At 40.3% G+C, this 21,123-nt stretch overlaps 1 protein-coding gene across 1 annotated transcript in view; it reads left to right on the top strand.

The window, feature by feature from the left end:
* Nucleotides 1-21,123, top strand: part of PREX2 (phosphatidylinositol-3,4,5-trisphosphate dependent Rac exchange factor 2) — a 331,151-nt gene that overhangs the window by 234,796 nt on the left and 75,232 nt on the right. The window contains exons 33-35 of the mRNA XM_063451343.1: nt 3,534-3,636; nt 4,704-4,847; nt 12,661-12,775. Coding sequence (XP_063307413.1) covers nt 3,534-3,636; nt 4,704-4,847; nt 12,661-12,775 — 362 coding nt within the window. The remainder of the gene's footprint in view (nt 1-3,533; nt 3,637-4,703; nt 4,848-12,660; nt 12,776-21,123) is intronic.

Genomic DNA, 21,123 nt, shown 5'->3' with positions numbered 1-21,123 from the left:
TACTCCCACGAATACTCGGCTGAATCGGAGTGTTGCCATGGTAACGCGCTGCAACACTTCGACCTGCCTGCTTGGGGGAGGAGCATTCTGCCTCCAGGCTCTAGCTCCATGTCGGCCTCGGCACATGGGGAAAGGAAGCGGGTCTGCAAAACCGGGACATTTATGCATCCCGAGAAAGTTTCTCGGGACACAGGGACAAATGGGTGAAAACCGTGATGATCCCGGTAAAACCGGGTCATCTGGTCATCCTGATATTGCTTAGAACAGTCTATTTTGCTTATACCTCCTAATATCTGAATTCTGACAATTCACTGCTTGATAAATGTCTGAATTTCTATAGTTTCTGCAAGACATTTGCAGTTTCTCTGTCAGTTTCTGAACTTTCCATTAATGTTGTAAATTGGAATTCATATTTAGAGTTTAACAAATAATTCCCTGTGTTAGAATTTCTGAAAGAAACCACTTATAGTTTACAGGTGATACTCGAAAAATTAGAATATCGTGCAAGAGTTCATTTATTTCAGTAATGCAACGTAAAAGGGGAAAATAATATACGAGATAGACGCATTACATGCAAAGCAAGATAGTTCAAGCCGTCATTTGTCATAAGTGCGATGATATCTGTGCCCTGTTGGACATGGTATCCAGCTTCTCAACAACACGTATAAGGACCTGAATCCTAGCTGACAAAGGGAATACATTTGTGCATTTTCTCTCTGGGTTATTAGCTAAAGTGAGAATTCAAAGTAAATGTCAAATCTAAGGTCAAAGTAGCCAAACTGAAAGTACAGCTGACTTAGATAATTTTTCCAGTTTAGCTTTTCTGACTTTAAATGCGATATTCATTTAGAATTTTCAGTTTAGTAAATAACCTAGTCTGTGCATGTTGCATTGTGGGTCTTCCAGTTTGTTTATTGGCACAATGATAAGGAAACTATTCTGTCTGGTTATTGCTGGACCACCACTCCCATGATTCTCTGGCTTTCTATTGCCTTCAAAGAATTCTGGGAGTTGTAGGCAATCAGTATTTGGGGGTGGGTAAACGCTGGTCTAACAGGTTTCTGTGTAACCACATGGTAATCAATGGATATCCAGCCATCATGAGGACTGTGAATGACACGAAGCAATTTTTTTTAGGATTATTTGTGTTTGTTCAAAAAACTAACTTGTTTTTTTTAATGCTGGAAATATTTGTATGAACATTTCTAATATGAGCCTTTTTAATCATATCATCATCATCTAAGCAGCAGTTCTTGAACAAAGTGATTATATACAGCACAGGATAAGTTATTGATAGCATTGTATGGCGGGCCAATATACAGTTTTTATTTTCAATGTCTAAAAGATTTACAGTTTCCCGGCAAGACCATCATTTTCCCAGCTCAATATATTTGTGATATATATATATATATATATATATTTTTTTTTTTCTTTTATAAATAATAATTCCTCATTGACAGCAATCAAGCAATGCATAGTATTTATTATGTTCTTTCCCAGTGTGCTTAGAATTCTTGTACTTCGATACCGGCAAACAATTCAAATGTTTTCTAGGAAGAAATGCATTATTCAGTGCCTTTTCACCTTGCTGTAGTAATATAATATTTCTTGCCTTTTATATTATTGATAGGCTACAGTCTGTGTTCTCTGAAGCTACTGAGAACTTAAACTCACTGTCTTATTGTATTATCTTGTATGTTCCTATAATAATTATCAGGACAGGTAAGGTACAGCACCCTGGGTTAGCCAAGTACTATGGCCATGAACTGTTAAAAACTACTTGCTGTGTTCACTGAATGTCTGCTGTATTAGGCAATTTTAGAAAGATGGTATTATTTATCTTTCTTTTAATAAATGTATGAAAAAGAAAGATTGTATAATATTATATAGAAAGTCACAAAAAAAGTACAAATGATTAAATATTACAGCTGTACACGTATTGTTGCCATTTTAATGTCATACATCACATATCAGAGAGACTATTTACCAATGTTTAGAATTATGAAAGTTTACAACTGAAAACAAAAAAAGGACAAAAATGCAGTTAGCCTTATATTAGAAATTAAAACAGTTGTTTTTTTTGTTTATTAAATTTTTTTATTATGCTTTCATGAATATATGTATACAATACAAAGTCACTCCAGCAGTACACATAATCAAAGATACACATACTTTTTTTTTTTAAAAAAGCTGATGAACAGGAGTACTACTACATACATCTTCACAAGGTTTTGCAAAAAAAAACTATTGCATTCAGACCAGATGATGATGGGAAGATTGTAACTTGAGCAAATTAAGTGCAAAGAATATAATACTTGTGAATGAACTGAACTCACATATAATTCATTAAATAACCAAATAAACTGATACATCGACTTCAGCCATAAAGATGATTTATGTATTTTTAAGGCTAGTTTAATTGTTGCTTTGCAATTAATTAAGGAGCGGTTTCTGGCCTGTTCAGACAAATTCAGATCAATTTGGTTTGAGATAAATATTGGATGATGAAAACAAAGCAAAGTTCATCTGAGTGAATACTTAAATTGTCCCTCTGTGGTCAGATTTTACTAGATAGCCTTACAAGGTATGAGAACAGTAAGCCTGTATTATATTAATATTTTAAAAAGCACCAAACAACTTAATCCTAATTTGCTTCATTAATCACATTTTAAGCTCCACAGTATGTTTATAAATGTTTATCACACTTTTCCAAAAATTTCATGCAAGTTGGGACCAGGCTGCAGGTGCCTTAAAGAGTCACAGTGTTGCACACACAACTTTAAAGGGGTTTGACCAAGAACCAGGGGATGACACCTGCTGCCTAATGACACCATAACTACTACATCAGCATGCAGGTGCTATGATGCCTGAACCGCTCTTTTAACACAGAAACAGGCATTGCAATAGGAGGTGTGGTTGACAAGCAAAATTTTTATGAAAAATGTTCTTGACTTAAATGTTCATCTGAGTTTCTTACCATAATGATTATAAATAGATAAAATTCAGCCCCCATTCCAATAATACACGTAGATCTGTTACTTGGTTTGTCCTCAGCAATCAACGTGTAACTGCAGACAAGATTCCGTAAAATTCTTTGAAACTTTCTAAAGACGATGATGGCCAACTTGCGCCCAAAATAGTTAAAGGGAAAGTAGATTTAACATGCTTCTTTCAGTTAATAATTTAATGGTTTGCATCACTGCTCACAGAGCTTTAATTTAGAGCTGTGTTTCTCACTGAGGACGTCAGGTTCACTGAATGAGCTAGCTTTCGGGGAATCTCCTTAGTGTTCTTACTAGACTGTCAGTGGACATGTGCAATACATTTCATCCATACAACCTGTACGCTGTGTTAGTGCTGATAGCAAGAGTTAGTCTACCTGAGGTCATGTGACCAAACTCAGAAACTCAGAATGTGGGGGAAAAAAAACAGCAGTGTCCAGGTGTGCATACCGATTCCTAAAATGGAATTGCTGCACTGGTAAGTCTTTACATTGTGTTTTGAGATGGAACTTATTTCTTAATATTTTCCAGGTGGATGAGCAAGCTATGCTGGAAGACTCACTTGTTGCACTATTTGACTTGGAAAAAGTCATGTTCTACTTCAAGCAAGCAGAGCAGGGCCCACTTGTGGCAAGTAAGTCCCATTCAGCCCACTAGGCAGGTTCAGAAAGTAAATATGGATTGAGTTATCTGACTGTATACATTGTATTTTTATGTAACTTTGGTTTATTTACTCATTAAGCAGTAAGTTGTGAAGAATTAACAACTAACCACCAACATCCCCAGTGAGTTCACAAAGGAATTTTCTTTGGACTATAAATTAATTAAGAGCATAATATGATATTGAGTATACAATAGACACACCTGAGCATACTTTACGTTCCAGATTTCAGGAGCTTCTAGCTAATATTAACTGGTTGTAGAACTGGTCAACGTGCAATAAGTAGTGGTGATGACATGCTATCTATTATAGTTAGTCTATTAGATAGCTGAAAAGAGACTTGCGTCCATCAAGTTCAGCCTTTCTCACATTTGTTTTTGCTGTTGATCCAAAAGAAGGCATAAAATCCAGTTTGAAGCACTTCCAATATTGCAACAAGCTAGGAAAAAAATCCTTCTTGACCCCAGAATGGCAGTCAGATATCTCATTGGATCAAGAAGTTATTACCCCACTAATTAAAAAGTATATCCCTGAATATTATGTTTTTGCAAGTATTGATCCAATTGTTGTTTAAATAGCTGTATAGACTGTGATAAAACCACCTCTTCAGGCAGAGCATTCTATATCCTTTTTGTTCTTACTGTAAAAAAATAATTTTCTTTGACTTAGACTAAATCTCCTTTCTTCCAGTCTAAATGCGTGACCTTGTGTCCTTTGTATAGTCCTATTTATGAATATCTATCTTTCTATCTATCTATCCTACCTGTAGGTCCAAAATGCATTAGGTGTTTAGTGTGACCTTTCCCCCTTATTGTCTTGTGCCAATTAAAACTCCTGTGGATTTTGAGCACTTACAGTGGCGTTATTTCTATTTTCTGTTTGTTTTTGTCTCTCTGTCTGTCTGTTTGTCTGTCTGTCTGTCTATCATTGAATGTACCTTTCTGTACATTATTTTCTAGATTGTGTTATTTTGTTTGCTTTTGTTAATAATAGCACCAGGTATTATTTTGTCAAATATAACAATTTTTTTGTTTTCTTAGATGTCCCCATAACATATCAAGCAGAAGGAAGTCGGCAAGCATTGAAAATATATTTCTATGTTGATAGTTATCATTTTGAACACCTTCCTCAGAGGCTGAAGAATGGAGGTGGCTTTAAAATTCACCCTGTCCTATTTTCTCAAGGTGAACAGCTTTATATCTGTCATTTTAAACTGTGTCTGTAAAAAAGCACAAAAGGAAAAAACTGAATGTGTGTTTATCCATGTTTTCAAATTATTTTGATGAGAACTTTAAAAAGGGGAAACGTATAAAAGACAGGATGATTTATACAGATGAGTGTGCTTTCAAATAAACAAGCATTATCGAGATTCCATTTTTATGGGACTATACTGTTTTATAACAGATAATTGAAGCACTGCACTACCAGATAAAAGATGTATGAATAAAAAAAAAAATGCATGAATAAATAATGGATTTCATGTAAGTAGTGAATTGCTAATTTGGGACAATAACTCCTACAGAAAGAAACAAATACAAACATTGGGAAATATTCAAATTGTCTTCTTTTAGCAATTTTAAGAGAATGAAATGAGAGCGATGTTTATAAAACTACGATTTAAATGTTGATGAGTATTCTAAAATTATTTCTTAACCACTTTACTACCAAGCACTTAAAAAAAATTGTAAAAATGTATAAATAAGCAGTCAAATAACCTTTTACTAGATATATGTAAGGACCCTGAAGGTGTTACTAGCAGCACACCTGTATAACTCCCAACACTGGGAGGTATGCAGATTAGGGCGGGTGAGTGTACCTGAGAGAGGGCATTGACAGTTATGTGACTTGCGTCACTGGCAATGCTTTCAATGGGAAAACTCACCTGGAAAAGGGGCCTGCTGACTGAAGAGGCCAGTCTGGATGATCCCCAATCTGTAGGATCTTGCAGAGTGTCACGATTCGGGGAACCCAACACGCTAACACACACACACACACACAGAAAAGGTGCAGTACCGGACCTTAGAGTGGCCGGGCTAAGCACACACAGAATAGTCAGGAGACAAGCCGAATAAGGGGAACCAGAAGACAGAATAACGAGAAACAAGCAGAGGTCAAAGGGTAGGAGAAAGTCACAAAGTCAGATAAACAAGCCAGAGAGTACGTAACCAGAAAGCACAAGTTCAGTATCAATACTATAAAGCAAAGACCACAACAGGGCAGGGCGGAACAGGAAAGGTAAGTATTTAAACCAGAAGGTTAATTCTGATTGGATAATTTCCAATCAGAATTAACAATCACACGTGGGAGATATCTAAACCTCCCACTGTGATTGAGGCACTGTGCCTTTAATGCCGGGTCAGGTGACTGACCCTGGTGTATAACAAATTGGGCAGTCTCCCAGCGTGCAGCGTCATGCATGCTGCCGCTGGGGGACTTGGAGGAAGACGCGGGCGGCATCTGTGGCTGGGAGGATGCCGCCCGCCGAACACATGGCAGGAAGGGGACCGCGGACGGTTAAGGGTGAGTGCCGCGAGCGGACTGCAGCCTCCCCTCGCAGCCGCCCGCGGGATCCTGACATTACCCTCCTCTCGAAGACCGCCCGGAGGGCGGGAAGCAGAAGGCTTCAAAGGAAACTGGGCATGAAAGGAGCGGACCAAAGAGGGAGCGTGCAAATCAGAGCTCGAAACCCAAGACCGCTCCTCAGGGCCGTACCCCTTCCAATCCACCAGATATTGCAGCCGACCCCTAGAAACACGAGAGTCGAGAAGGGCAGCCACCTCGTACATGTCACTAGGGACAGCGTAAGGGGAAACGGGCCGCCCGAGGGGACGAGAGAACCGGTTACACAGCAAGGGTTTCAAAAGCGAGACGTGAAACGTGTTCGTAATACGAATGGAAGGAGGCAGGTCAAGGGAGTAGGAAACGGGGTTAACCCTACGTAACACCTTGTAGGGACCAAGAAATCTGGGAGCAAATTTCATCGAGGGAACCTTGAGACCGAGGTTCCTGGAGGACAACCATACCCTATCACCCGGAACATAAGAAGGGGCCGCAACCCTACGGCGATCAGCAAACCTCTTCTGAGCAGCTGCTGAACGAGACAGTGCAACATGGACCTGATCCCACATCTTCCGCAAAGAGGCGAGGTGCTGGTCCAAGGCGGGCATTCCCTTGTCGGCGAACGCACCGGGAAGGACAGAAGGCCGAAACCCATAAGCAACCTCAAAAGGACTTAAGCCAGTAGACGAGTGAGACACCGTATTCCTGGCAAACTCAGCCCACCAAAGGAGGCGAGACCAGTCGTCCTGGTGCGCATTAGTGAAGCAGCGCAAATACAATTCCACAGACTGATTAGCACGTTCGGCTGCACCATTAGATTGCGGGTGATAGGAGGAAGTGAACGACAAGGAGACCCCCATCTCAGCACAAAAGCCCCTCCAAAACCGAGAGACAAATTGAGGGCCCCTGTCAGACACGATATCCTGAGGTACCCCATGCAAGCGGAACACTTCTTTGGCAAACACCTGAGCCAACTGAACCGCAGAAGGAAGCTTCCTAAGCGGTATAAAGTGCGCCATTTTAGAGAACCTATCCGTCACAGTCAATATCACTGTCTGACCATCAGAAAGAGGAAGGTCTACAATGAAATCCATGGATAAGTGGGTCCATGGTTCCTTTGGTATAGACAGAGGCAAGAGTAGACCCTGGGGTCTCACATTAGGGGACTTACACTGCGTACAGACCCGACAAGCCTGTACAAAATCCACTAGGTCTTGATTAACCCCTTAAGGACACATGACGTGTGTGACACGTCATGATTCCCTTTTATTCCAGAAGTTTGGTCCTTAAGGGGTTAAGTGAAGGCCACCAGAACTGTTGAAGGAGGCCCTTATAGGTTTTGGTTACCCCCAGATGACCAGCAGTTTTGGCGGTGTGAAATAAAGTTAACAACTTTTTTCTGTCCTTTGTTTTAACGTATAGTTTACCAGCCGGCGTCTCAGGGGGTGCTTGGGTTTGGTATGTCTTAATACTATAAAGAAAAGGAGATGAAACAACCAAACGGGTAGCAGCTATTATCTGAGATGCAGGTACAATAGGTACAGGAGTCTGGTTAACAGATTCTAAAAGTTCATGCTGTCGAGAGATAGCGTCAGCTTTGGCATTACGGCAACCAGGTCTATAGATAATAACATATTGGAAACGTGAAAGAAATAGAGACCATCTAGCCTGCCGGGCAGATAACCTTCTAGCGTCAGCTATATAGGAGAGGTTCTTATGATCTGTTATAACCATGATTTTGTGTCTAGAACCCTCTAATAAGTACCTCCATTCCTTAAAAGCTAACACAATAGCTAATAGTTCCCTGTTCCCAACATCATAATTCTTTTCTGGATCAGACAACCTTTTTGAAAAGAAAGAACAGGGATGGAGGGGTTTGTCATGCGATAACCTCTGTGACAGTACTGCTCCCACACCCGATTCAGAAGCGTCTACTTCCATAACAAAGGGAAGAGAAGGATTAGGGTGGTGCAGTACTGGAGCAGAGGCAAATGCCTTCTTGAGAGTTTCGAAGGCCTTAAGGGCTTCGGGAGTCCAAACCCTAGGGTGTAGACCTTTTTTAGTCAGCTTCGTTATAGGAGAGATAAGTGGTGAAAAGTTTTTTATAAATTTCCTATAATAGTTGGCAAATCCTATAAAACGCTGTATAGCCTTAAGTCCTTGGGGAAGTGGCCAGGACAGTATGGCTTCCAATTTAGCAGGATCCATACTGAAACCCTGTTCAGTAATTATATATCCAAGGAATTGCACAGAGGTTTGATCGAACAAACATTTTTCTAACTTACAGTAGAGTCCGTTCTGTAATAATTTCTTGAGCACCATCCTAACATGATTATGGTGTGACTTCAAATCAGGAGAATACACAAGTATGTCGTCAAGGTACACCACGGCACAGACATGCAATAGATCACTAAGGACATCGTTTATGAGGTCCTGAAACACAGCAGGAGCATTACACAGTCCAAAAGGCATGACCAGATATTCGTAATGCCCACTGCGCGTATTAAACGCTGTCTTCCACTCGTCATTCTCCTTTATACGGACGAGGTTATAAGCCCCCCCTGAGGTCTAATTTGGTGAAGAACTTAGAACCTTTCACACGATCAAACAACTCAGTGATGAGGGGGATAGGGTAGGCATTGTTGATCGTTATGTTGTTCAGACCCCTGTAGTCTATACATGGCCTCAAGTCGCCCTCCTTCTTTGCCACAAAAAAGAAACCAGCACCAGCAGGAGAGGAGGACCTTCTAATAAAACCTTTACTTAAGGATTCCCGTATGTACTCCTCCATGATCTGGTTTTCTTTCTCAGAAAGAGGGTAGACCTTACCCCTAGGAGGCATAGTACCCGGTAACAGGTTTATGGCACAGTCATACTCCCGATGTGGAGGTAGCTTATCTGCCTCCCTTTTTTCAAAAACCAATGCAAGGTCTGCATATGCAGACGGGACAGAAACAGAAAGTGGTTTAGCCGTGGGCACATTGAGTGAACAAACAGGACGTACATGAGCCATACAGTCTCGTTGACAAGATTCCCCCCAGGAGAGTATATCCAAACAACCCCAATCAAGTACAGGGATGTGTTTAACCAACCAGGGAAAAACCAGAACGATGGAGGCAGTAGGGGAGTCAATTATTTGGAAGGTTAACCTTTCCTTGTGCCAAGCACCCACAGACATAACTATTTCTTGGGTTTCATGGGTTACAAGAGGTTTCTCAAGCGGTCTACCATCTATGGCCTCAACGGCCAAGGGTGTGGCCTTTTGGATCAAAGTCAAGGTTGCGGTTTTGGCAAAGTTCTCATCCATAAGGTTGTCCGCCGCACCTGAATCGATCAAGGCTTTAGTTGTTATAGTGGTTTTATTGACCAAAAGAGAAGCCATAATAAACGGTCTGGAGATGGACACATGAGGGGACAAAGTCATAACACCCGAGGCCGACCCCTCTCTAGGCCTTAGGTGCTGTAGTTTCCCTGTACCTTAGGGCAGTCTTTACAGTGGTGCCCCCTCTTTCCACAATAAAGGCATAACCCCTCCCTTCTACGGTACGCTCTTTCAGCCTCAGGTAACCCCGTAGCACCCAATTGCATGGGTTCCGGGGATGGTGGCCTAAGAGCGGGTAATGCTAGTAATGCAGTACTGGGTAGAGCAGGTAACACCCGTGTATCCAGGCTTCTTTGACTACGCCTCTCTCTAATACAGTTATCAATAAGAATCACATAGTCTATAACATCATCCAGAAGAACAGGCAATTCCCTGGATGCTATTTCATCCAGTATGTAAGCGGCCAAACCCTCCTGATTAACTAGGAGCTGTGGTATGTCAGCAGGTTCCATTATGGCCCTGTTGTAATGTCACGATTCGGGGAACCCAACACGCTAACACACACACACACACACACAGAAAAGGTGCAGTACCGGACCTTAGAGTGGCCGGGCTAAGCACACACAGAATAGTCAGGAGACAAGCCGAGTAAGGGGAACCAGAAGACAGAATAACGAGAAACAAGCCGAGGTCAAAGGGTAGGAGAAAGTCACAAAGTCAGATAAACAAGCCAGAGAGCTAATTATAACTCTAACCTTAAACCAAAGTCTTCTAATTCCTAGGTAACCTCAGTTTTACCTAAACTATAGTTACACCTTGCAGGAACTATCTGAGATTTGCACCTCAGTAACTTTGCATATGGGTTCCCAAGAGTTTAAAGGAAAACTCCAAAATACCGTAACCATAACACTAAACTTAATTGTCGTTGTTATGGTGCTTAGAGTACCCTAGTGCTCCCTCCTATTGTAAGTAGTTAAACAGTTTTTGAATGGTTTTACTTATTACCTTGGGTTCCCATGCTGACGCTCTCAGCCAACGAGCTAAACCTGCACTGCAAGGCTTAGCTCCGAAGAGCTGATGGAAGTTCTGTTTAGAAACCTCTGGCTTTTTGGAGTTAGTAGTGGAGGTGGGGGCATTGCAGGCTTGGCAGGCTTTGTTAGTTATGGTGCTTGGAGTGTTCCTTTAAGTAACCAGTCTTTACGGGTAACCAGCTTGAGCAAAATACAACTTTGAAACTGCACAGAAAGAAACACTGACTGGTAGATTCTGTGACCTGAACCAAATAGTAGAGATTTTGGAACTGGTTTATCTACCAAACAAGTCACTCACTACTCTGAGTGTTTTCTAATAGTCTTTATAAATTAAAAATCAAATTGTGCTATAATGAAAAATTAAATATAACCTTTTTGTAAATTCAGTACCTATTTCTGCAATAAAACACTCCATTCAGTTGTTATAAACTACAACATTTTCTTCCATGTGTTACGATTTGATATGCATACCTACTCTGAAAATAAATCATCTGAAATGGGAAACCGCAATAACTGCACATACGACATCGAAAAGCAATTTCTTGAATCTTCCTTAATCAGCTAATATATATTCCACAAATATTGGATGCTAATTCCATTATCTTTGATTAAGTATGTCTGGCGCAGACAGGTTATAGATGACGTCTGCTGCCATCATACAATTTGAGCTTCTGTACAAATGAGATATCTCTCTTCAGACGACCTTGCTATGTATCTGATCTTAAGGTTCTGAAGAATAGTATGGCAATTGTTAGTAGTGCTATATAGTTTTACAGTACCTCTTTGTGTTATTTGTAATTCCAAACATAATTAGAAGTAGCCTCAGTATTGTAAATATAGGTATGAGGCAAGTGTATGCAGCTTCAACGCATACTAACTGAAATGTGTAATCTGAGCATATTCCAATATTGGATTATTTTGTGAAGTCATTGTACAACTTCTTTAAGAAGCCGCCATAGTAACAATAAATCTTTTTATAAAAAGTAGTATAGCAGAGGGTAGTATATGTAGAGGGCTGGGGGCATCTGCATATTAGTGGCTTTCATTTGCAAATGAAGCTCACAGACCTCTGTTTGGATCAGTTTTAATTTTGTCGACTAACAATTTTAGTCAGATTTTAGTCGACTAAAATTTTTGAGATTTAGTCGACTAAAACTAAAACGATTCAGAAGACTAACATACAAATAAAACAAAAATGGCTTCTTAGTCAAAAGACTATGACTAAAGCTAAATTTATATTTTCCGCCAAAATTAACACTTGTGGGTAAGACACATGGGGAGGGAGGAGAAAAAATTAGAAACATGGGGGCTGAGGGAATAAGACAAATTGGAGGCTAAGAGGGGGGGGGGGAGGCACAAATAGACATAGGGTTTGGGGAAGGGTCAAAATTAAACCCATTAAATGTATGTTGTGTCGACTGAAGATTTAGTTGACTAAAAATAGACTAAAACTAAAACATGACTAAAATACGACTAAAACTAACATTGCTTTTTAGTCAAAAGACTATGACTAAAACTAAATTGAAATGTGCTGCCAAAATGAACAATGGTTTGGATGGGCCTACTCACATTGCACAAACTGTATGTGGATTTGACAAATAGAGACAAAGTGTGCAATCATATCTCAAGAGTGTGTGTGTGTGTGTGTGTATATATATATATATATTTATATATTTCTTTTTGTATTCTAATTGTATTCTATACATTAAGACAATTTCATGTCAAAACTAACGCTCTAACAAAATAAAAGGCACAAAAATGCACACAAACAAAATACCAATTTGCACTCTCTGTTTTTGAGTCTTAGCGTACTGCTGGTATCTTGAACATCATAGCAATCATATGTACAATAAATTGATATGACACCTGCTTGCATATGCTGTAAAATAACATTTAACGTTTCAGATGATAGTCAGTAAGTGATATGGAACTGACAAGTGATACATTTTCAAGTTCTTTTTAAAAGAACTTGCATTAATGGTTGCTCACCAGTGGTTTTCTGTATCACACAGACACTATTAAATCAAAATAGTGTGAGAATGTTAAGCTTTTCAGACCTGAGCAAAATATATTTTCTTGTTGCAGCTCTGGAGAGCATGGATGGCTATTATTACAAGGACAATGTTTCGATAGAAGAATTTCAAGCCCAGATTAATGCCGCTTCCCTCGAAAAAGTTAAACAATATAATCAGAAACTCAGGTATGTTCTTCAATTATCTTTACTCATCTTCAATGACTCAACTGTCAGAGTAGATCGAGTCAGCCTCTCCTGTTAATCAGAGGTGTTTCAGTGTCGCTGGATGGTAAATAAGAAGAAAACTTGTAATTCAGATGTACAGAGCAGATTGCAGGACACAATGCCATAAAATGAATATCTCCGTATTATTATCAGCTCAAACACAGGTTTTTGACTGTCCTGTCTGTTTCACTTAGATACAACCGTAAGCCTTCTTTGCCAACAATAGGATGAAACAATAATAATTTTATCCGTATAATAGTAATAATAATAAAAATAATGCAATGGTGGAAGTTAATGTTATATTGTGTTGTGATGTAATTGGCTATGTAGAAGTGAATAAATATATAAAACAGTGTGATGAGAAAATAACCTGAGAAAAATACAAAAACGTTGTAAAAAGATATACTGCTAGTTTTAAAGGGACACTATAGGCACCAGAACCACTGCAGCTTAATGTAGTAGTGGTGGACCACCAGGGCCGGCGCTTCCTATAAGGCGAACTAGGCAGCCGCCTAGGGTGCCATATAGGAGGGGGCGCTCTGCGCCCCCATCGCCGGCCCTTTAAATGCTGAAGCAACCTGAGCGCTCTATAAAGAGCGCTCAGGCGGCTGCCGCACTGCCTCACCTCCCCTCCCCTGTAGCGTGGCCGAGCTAGGGCGGCAAAAATGCTTGCACCGGCCCTTGCACCGGCCCTGTGGACCATAGAGGCAGTCTCAGTTTTGTAAATGCTGCCTTTTCTAAGAAAAAGCAGTGCTTACATTGCTTTCTAAGTCTTCTATGGTGGCAGCCACTAGAGGGACTTCCTGTGTTCAATCCTGCAATGATTGCAGTGTAACCGCTGGCGGTTCCCTTATTTACCACTATAATGTCTTAAAGCATAGAACTTAGTAGGGCTAACCATACAGATATCTTAGCCATAATTGTATATAGTTAGTAAGAGATCCTCTATTTAACATGTATAAATAATTGAGAATACAATATAAAATAAGGATTGTCTTTAAGATATTTATTATATAAAAATATAAATATAGACACATAAAATCCATTATAGCAGAGTTTATAAGATGAAATTAAATGCTTGCAAATATCATTAATAGGTTAGCATACCCTTTCTGAACATGTCATCATGTCAGCCTCTCAGTCATTTTAAGATGGAGCAGCGTCTGTCTCCAAGTCTCTCCTCTGTGTCTTAACATTTGAAAGTACACCTATTTATCTCCATTTTACGGTCACTGTAGTTCATATATGAAAAAGTAACTTGTCTACTTTAAATCAATTTAGGACCTCCCTTGGCAAAGATACAAGGCAATAACTAAAGGGTGCATACGTCATGGAAATTTTCCTGACTTAGTTCAAGATGGCATCTTAAAGTCTGAATAGCTTATCTGTTGTTTATACTAAGACGTAAGTGCACAGTCGTGGGAGATTCCCGGATTTGGGGAAGTTCCATTAACTTGGGGTTACCACAGTATATTGTGTACTGAAAGAGTCATAGTATAGCCTTGAAGCTTGTTTATGCATTATTGTTATTGTAATTTGTCTGGGACAAAATAGTGCAAACATTGCTTAAAGAAACATCTATGAAAAACAATATGTTCCACTTCTAACACCTTGTCAACTTGCAATATCTCTTAAAGACAAAGTACACAGTTTAAGAAATACAACATTTCATTCTAAAACTTGTAATATTTGCATTTGCCCATAACAGCAGGAACGATGTTCAGCATCTCTGTGCTCTGCATGGAGATGCTGAACGCTCCCTGTAAAGATCCATCATCTTAATGCAACTCTATGAGTAGATGCTGATTGGTGCAGAGGAGTGATTTGCCACTCATGTGCACTAGCCAGCCAATGGGTAAGCATTGTGTTGGCTGAGATCATCAGAATTGATGTTCTCAGCTGGAGGGTCATCCGTGGTGAGACAGGCGCTCCGGGGGAAGAAAGGTAATAACATCCTTTTTTATTTGTTTTTTTTCAAGTTCTGGGGGGCAGATAATGTGTTTCCTAAATGGCATTTCTCATTCTATCTTCTTTCATTTAAATTATAAAACATAATTTTAGTCTGATTAAAATAATCTCTTTTTTTTTTTAGTCTGATTAAAATAATCTCTAGTTATCTTTTAGTCATCTAACTATACATGCACAACCTAAGTCATATATTTTATAGTTCCCCTTAACCCTTTAAGGACACATGACATGTGTGACATGTCATGATTCCCTTTTATTCCAGAAGTTTGGTCCTTAAGGGGTTAAAGGGACACTATAGTCACCTGAACAACTTTAGCTTAATGAAGCAGTTTTGGTGTATAGAACATTCCCCTGCAGCCTCACTGCTCAATCCTCTGCCATTTAGGCGTTAAATACCTTTGTTTATGAACCCTAGTCACACCTCCCTGCATGTGATTTGCACAGCCTTCCATAAACAGTTCCTGGAAAGAGAGCCCTATTTAGGCTTTCTTTATTGCAAGTTCTGTTTAATTAAGATTTTCTTATCCCCTGCTATGTTAATAGCTTGCTAGACCCTGCAAGAGCCTCCTGTATGTGATTAAAGTTCAATTTAGAGATTGAGATACAATTATTTAAGGTAAATTACATCTGTTTGAAAGTGAAACCAGTTTTTGTTTTTTAAATTCTTTATTTTACTTGTGCATAAAGTAACAAGCGTGCAGTGTCATGACAGCAGATGCAAGCATTTTCATATCATTGCAAAGTGTGGCAGTTTAAACAGCACTTTTTTATTTATATAACATGAAAATAACAAGTTACGAGATGTCAGTAGTTTGTAGTAAACATGCTAGGCTAGAGATTCATATGACATATTTAGTTACGTTTAAGCTTATGGTATGTAGCTTTGCATTTTCGAGAGGGTAGATGTTTAAACTGGTATCAAAGAGAATTGCAATCTAAGTGAGTGCCCGCTACTGAAGTGGGAGGCTAGATAGCATGAGATGCCTCTCTCTGCGGATTACATGTTGAGAAATAATAAAATGAACTATTTTTTAAACGAAAGTTAAGCAAGCGGAAATCATATAGCTTGAATTTGCTGAGCTAGGTAGCTAGGTAGCTTTAATACTGAGTGACTTCTAAGCGGGTCTGCCGCCGAGCCATGGTTGAGCACAGTAGTCATCTGCTACGTATACGTATACATTTTATAATGTGGTAAAGACAAGATGGCCTCAAGCTACACAGTCATGTCTGACTACGGGAATAAAACAAGGAGGGTCTAGTTCAGTATATCAGGTTTGTGATGCTCATTAATTGTGGGGGTCCAAGGCAGCTAGCCATGGTAATATATACCAGTGTAACTGTGAGTAACATAGAAACATAGAATGTGACGGCAGATAAGAACCATTCGGCCCATCTAGTCTGCCCAGAGTAGACACGCTATCGGGTTAGTGCCCCCCTGGGCGTAGTATTAGTAGCAAGTTGCCCTGCAGTGTCATTAGACAGCATAAGGAGAGACAGCAGAAATGGAAAATCAAAGTATAAAAGGACATAATACTCGGTGTATGGCATTTAAAGGCAAAATTAGCTACTCAGGTCATCAAGGGGAAAGTCCAGCCCATTGTCAGTCCCATAACCTAGATCAGCCGATTCCGTCAGGTGGCAGGTTAGCTGGATCACTGGAGTTGGTGGCAGCAATGCGGAGCCTAGAGAAGGAGCTGTCCCGGCTCCAGATTCCCAGGCTAGCAAGTTCTGGTTTCGCAGAGGTCTGTGATCTGGCAGGTTTTAGGCTTGTTTCTGGTGGGATAGGACAGTGGGCTTTGTGGGTCGGTCGTTCGGGTCTCGTGCGCTGTCTTGCCTTCCTGCGTTTCCTTGCTTGGAGCCTTCGATATTTAGCTTCCGCCGCTCTCGGCTTGGGCAGGAGGCGTGCACTAGGTCTCATAGCTGTATGTGTCGGGGGACGAGTGGGTTTACCCCTCTGTGTGGTTCTGGCAGCAGGCACCCTCACTTGTTGTTGCCAGGCTTCCCTCTCCCCTTGCTTGTTGGTAACGGTGGTGGTGGAGAGTCTGTGCTGCAGTTTCAGCCAGAAATTCCTGGGGTGAAAGACCCCGCCGGCACGCTGCCTGGGTGGGCTAAGTTTGTACGGCTTAAGTGCTCGGTGAGTGATCACGCAGGTGGGGCCTCTTGCACCCAAACTCGTGTGTGCCTCCGATTGCCCCTCTGACTCCCTTCCCTTCCATTAGCACGTACCTCCAGCTTCTTCCATAGCTTGGCAAAGAACTCGTCTAGGTGCTGTAGCATGAGGTCTACCGTTGCGCACCCGTCTCGCTCGCCGCATGGGGAGAGTGCGTCCGCCATTTTGAGGGATGGAGTTACTCCTCTGCCTTGTGCGGTATCAGCAGCCCGTTGTCAGCAGGGTGAGTCAGGCAGCTATATGTGGACCGGGATGACCCCCGCCGGTCCTGGGGGGGGGGAGGTGTCACCGGGGTCCTAGTCTTTGCTGATGTGCCTGGAGAGCGGCCGTCTCTCCGTGGCTGAATCTTAGGTAGGCCGCAAGCCTCGGTGAGTCCGGGCAGTTGCGCAGAGGCTCGAGAGAGGCACCGGTCGACGCAGCAGCATCTCCCGGTTACCGGTATTGTGGTCTGCGGCTTGTGGGTGTCTATGGCTGGGTGTGATACCCCGTTTTTAGTGCCCAGACGTGGGAGCTTGTGCTGGACACGTCTGGGCTGCTCGGCTGCTTTGCTCCGCCCCCAGTTTTTTTTGTTTTTTTTTAATGCAGGCTCTGTCAATCATAGCCAGGGGAGGTGTGGCCAGGGCTGCATAAACAGAAACAAAGTGATTTAACTCCTAAATGACAGTGAATTGAGCAGTGAAATTGCAGGGGAATGATCTATACACTAAAACTGCTTTATTCAGCTAAAGTCATTTAGGTGACTATAGTGTTCCTTTAAATCCAGTATCATTAAATTCTCCATGCTGCTTTTTTGTGTCAACTTCCATTATCTCTTTTAGAACAGTAGTACATAATTTCAGATATAGTTAACATTTAATCAATATATTTGGCTAACACTATCTGTAGATTCCATTTTGTAACTTAATTTAAGTTGACCTTATAATCACCACAAAAGGTGATGGGTCAAATGTAATGGTTTTATATACAGTTCTAATAATAAAATATATTTTTCATAACAAGAATTAGAGATACAGAGTGTACCGCACATTTGACAATTGCACACATTATTTACTGATGGACATTGAACTATATATTAAAATGTATATCATTGCGTGGGTTTTAAATTAAAGCTTTCAAATTAAAACGGTCCTTTTGTGATTTGGGATATTGAATGTGTAAGTCCCAGAGAGGCCCTGTGAATACTTGTCAGGGAGGCTACTCACTTGGTTAAGTAACCCAGAGACAAAGGAAAAATATGACCTTGGTAGAAACAATATAAACGTTCCAAATTAAAATCAGAGTAATTCAGGGTAAAAGAAAACTTCATAATTAATTTATTTTTTGCTTCAACAAAGTAATTATTTTAATGGACTTGGTATTAAATTATATTGGTCATGCAGAAATTTTTTTTTTCCATATATTGCATATGTAGGGATAATAAATAAAAAAGTTGTGATGGATCACTCAGAAAAAACCTTGACTGTTGTGATATTTTACTTTATGCTTAACATGTACATCCGAAATGACGGGTGGTGGGGGTTAAAGTGCATCCATGTTCTTACTTTGATCATCAGTTGTCAAAGGGACACTCTGCTACCAAAATAAAATAAATGAAAATCACTATTCAGTAGATATACCCCAAATGAAAACATGTGCATTTAATGTTGCATTTTTTTTTCCAACAGGGGATATATCTAATACAGCCTTTGCAAGCCCTCCCCTTCTAACTCAGCCCAAACTTTCTGTAGCTGTTCAATCACAGACTTCCCAATGCAGCTCAAAGCTTTGCAAGGCAGGTGCTCTGGGCAATTGTCTGCCTCTTGAGTTTAGCTCCACTGAACTAACCAACCGGGAAGTAACATAATTCTTTGTTTGATTGACAGCCAGAAGGTGTATGAAAGTTAATTTATAAAAGTGCCAATTTCTAATGAAATGTGCACTTTTTTGTCAAACGTTAAGAGGACACTCTATAAAGCACTTCAACAAACTAAAGTGCTTTAGGAGTCTGAAGTATCCTTTTACGTTGTCATGAACACAGGCAATATTTATAAGTCCTACATTAATTCCTCTTCAGTCACTTCTATGTCTAGTACAAGACTGCCCTAAATACCAATCTCGTTCATAAGTAAAATGTAGTCTACAGGAATCTGGTAGGAGATGGGACACAGAATTATATACACAGAGTTAGTCACTAAAATATGAATTGTCAGAAATTCAAAGGGAAATCAAAGTGAATTTCAAATTTGGAGATTTCTTCCAAGTTGTCTGTTTTGACGTAAACCTTTAAAAGGTCACTCAAAGCACTAAAGCCACAATATTCATCACGTGTATTGCTTTTTACCTACAATGGAAAATATTGTCTTTACTGAGAAACAACAATTATTACATTTGGTTGAGAAGGAGGCAGTTCCTCATCACGACCTTCAATTTTCAAAGGTGTTCACATTTGGCAAACAGGGACATATATACAGACACATATGCACAAATACACACTCATACCAAACTAAGTTGTACAAATACATACATACAGTTTACATGGTTGCCAACATTCAAAAAAAAAAAAATTCCAGGAAAGCTTTGTGGCAAGTAGACACAAAGATATACACAGACACACAAACACACACACACACACACACAGATATAAAACCACTGTCAGACACACAGAAATAAAAAACAACAACATATTTCTAGTCACCACCATGTGGGTCCTGGGGCTGGTGTAATTGCTACACCACTAGTAGTTCTGATCCTGGAATGTGGCACAGGTCCCAGGGATTGTTTTTGCTGTGAATGAAACCCAAAACAAAACTCTCTTGGCAGATTTGGGACAATCTCCAAAAATGAGTAATTTACCTACACTTGTAGACATGTACCATACTGGCATGCAAGTACAGACACACACTTATATAGACATGCACATACAGGCTCACATTCATATAGAAACACACTTACAAGTACATACTTGCAGCTCCATTCCCTTTCTTTGCCTTCTGATGATATACTGTGCTAAGTTGTGCTCAGCATGGCATCGTTGTGCAAGTTACTGTCTCTATCATTGTATCTGTGAGGGGGCAAGAGCCCAAAATGGATGTGCAAGACAGCCGCTGTGTTTACGAATACAAGGAAAGAGCAGGTGTGGCTGTTACATGTATAACGATCACAGGATGAGAACAACTTAGCACTGTGAACAACACGCATGCACAAAACACATAGACACAGAGGGAGAGGAGCTGCAGTCTGCATTCTTGCCCAGCCCTCCAGGCATTTGCCCAATGTGTCATATGGCCAGTCTGAGCCTGCATAATAGAATCACTTTAGCTGTACATGCTTATTTGGACAATTGCTGTGCTTGTAAGAGAGGATTCATTTTATCCATTCGCCTAAATGCTAGTGTAGCTTTTTGGGCAACTGAAACATCGGTTTATATGCAGCTCCTTTGATAAGCTTGACACATATGTGTTTATAGTATGTATTAATTTAATTGCTGTCACATACCTCGCTGAAACAGCAATGACTGCCTGCCAGCATGGCAGTTGTATAAGGTCAACGAGCAATGAATACAATCAGTTTTCTGCTGATCTGTCATTTACACCTTAAAAAGGGCTAATTTGGCAGATTGGCGATTATTAAATTAACTTGTTAAATACATTTCCTATATAAACTAACATAAGCCGATTGATAGAAAAGTGAATTAAAAGTGAACACCATATTATTTGTTTCTGATTAAACATAGTGCAGATAAAGAGATACAAGCAATGGAAAGTTTATATTAAAAAAATCCAAGTCATTTAAAGGGGCAGTCTAAGCATTATAACATCTGCTAGGAGTTGTAGTTGTTGTGGTACCAGGATTGCCCTAGTTACTAGTAGTGTCCCCAGGGTAAGAGCCAGTGAAACTATTCAACTAGTCTGCATGCCATGGTCTAGAGCAGGCTTCCCCAAACTCCGGCCCTCCAGATGTTGCTGAACTACAACTCAAATGATTCTATGAATGAAATAGATAGGCTGAGAATCATGGGAGTTGTAGTTCAGCAACATCTAGAGGGCCGGAGTTTGGGGAAGCCTGGTCTAGAGCAAGCATGTCAAACTCAAAGGCTAACATGGGCCAAATAAACAAGGTTTAAGTTTATGTGGGCCGCACAAATCTTTTTAAACATTTTCAAAGAACAACATTGTTGTTTCATGACTCCTGA

The sequence above is a fragment of the Pelobates fuscus genome, chromosome 4 (genome assembly GCF_036172605.1).
Source record: "Pelobates fuscus isolate aPelFus1 chromosome 4, aPelFus1.pri, whole genome shotgun sequence".
Lineage (NCBI taxonomy): Eukaryota > Metazoa > Chordata > Amphibia > Anura > Pelobatidae > Pelobates > Pelobates fuscus.
Note: the sequence above shows the minus strand (reverse complement) of the source record. Positions and strands in the feature narration are given on the sequence as shown.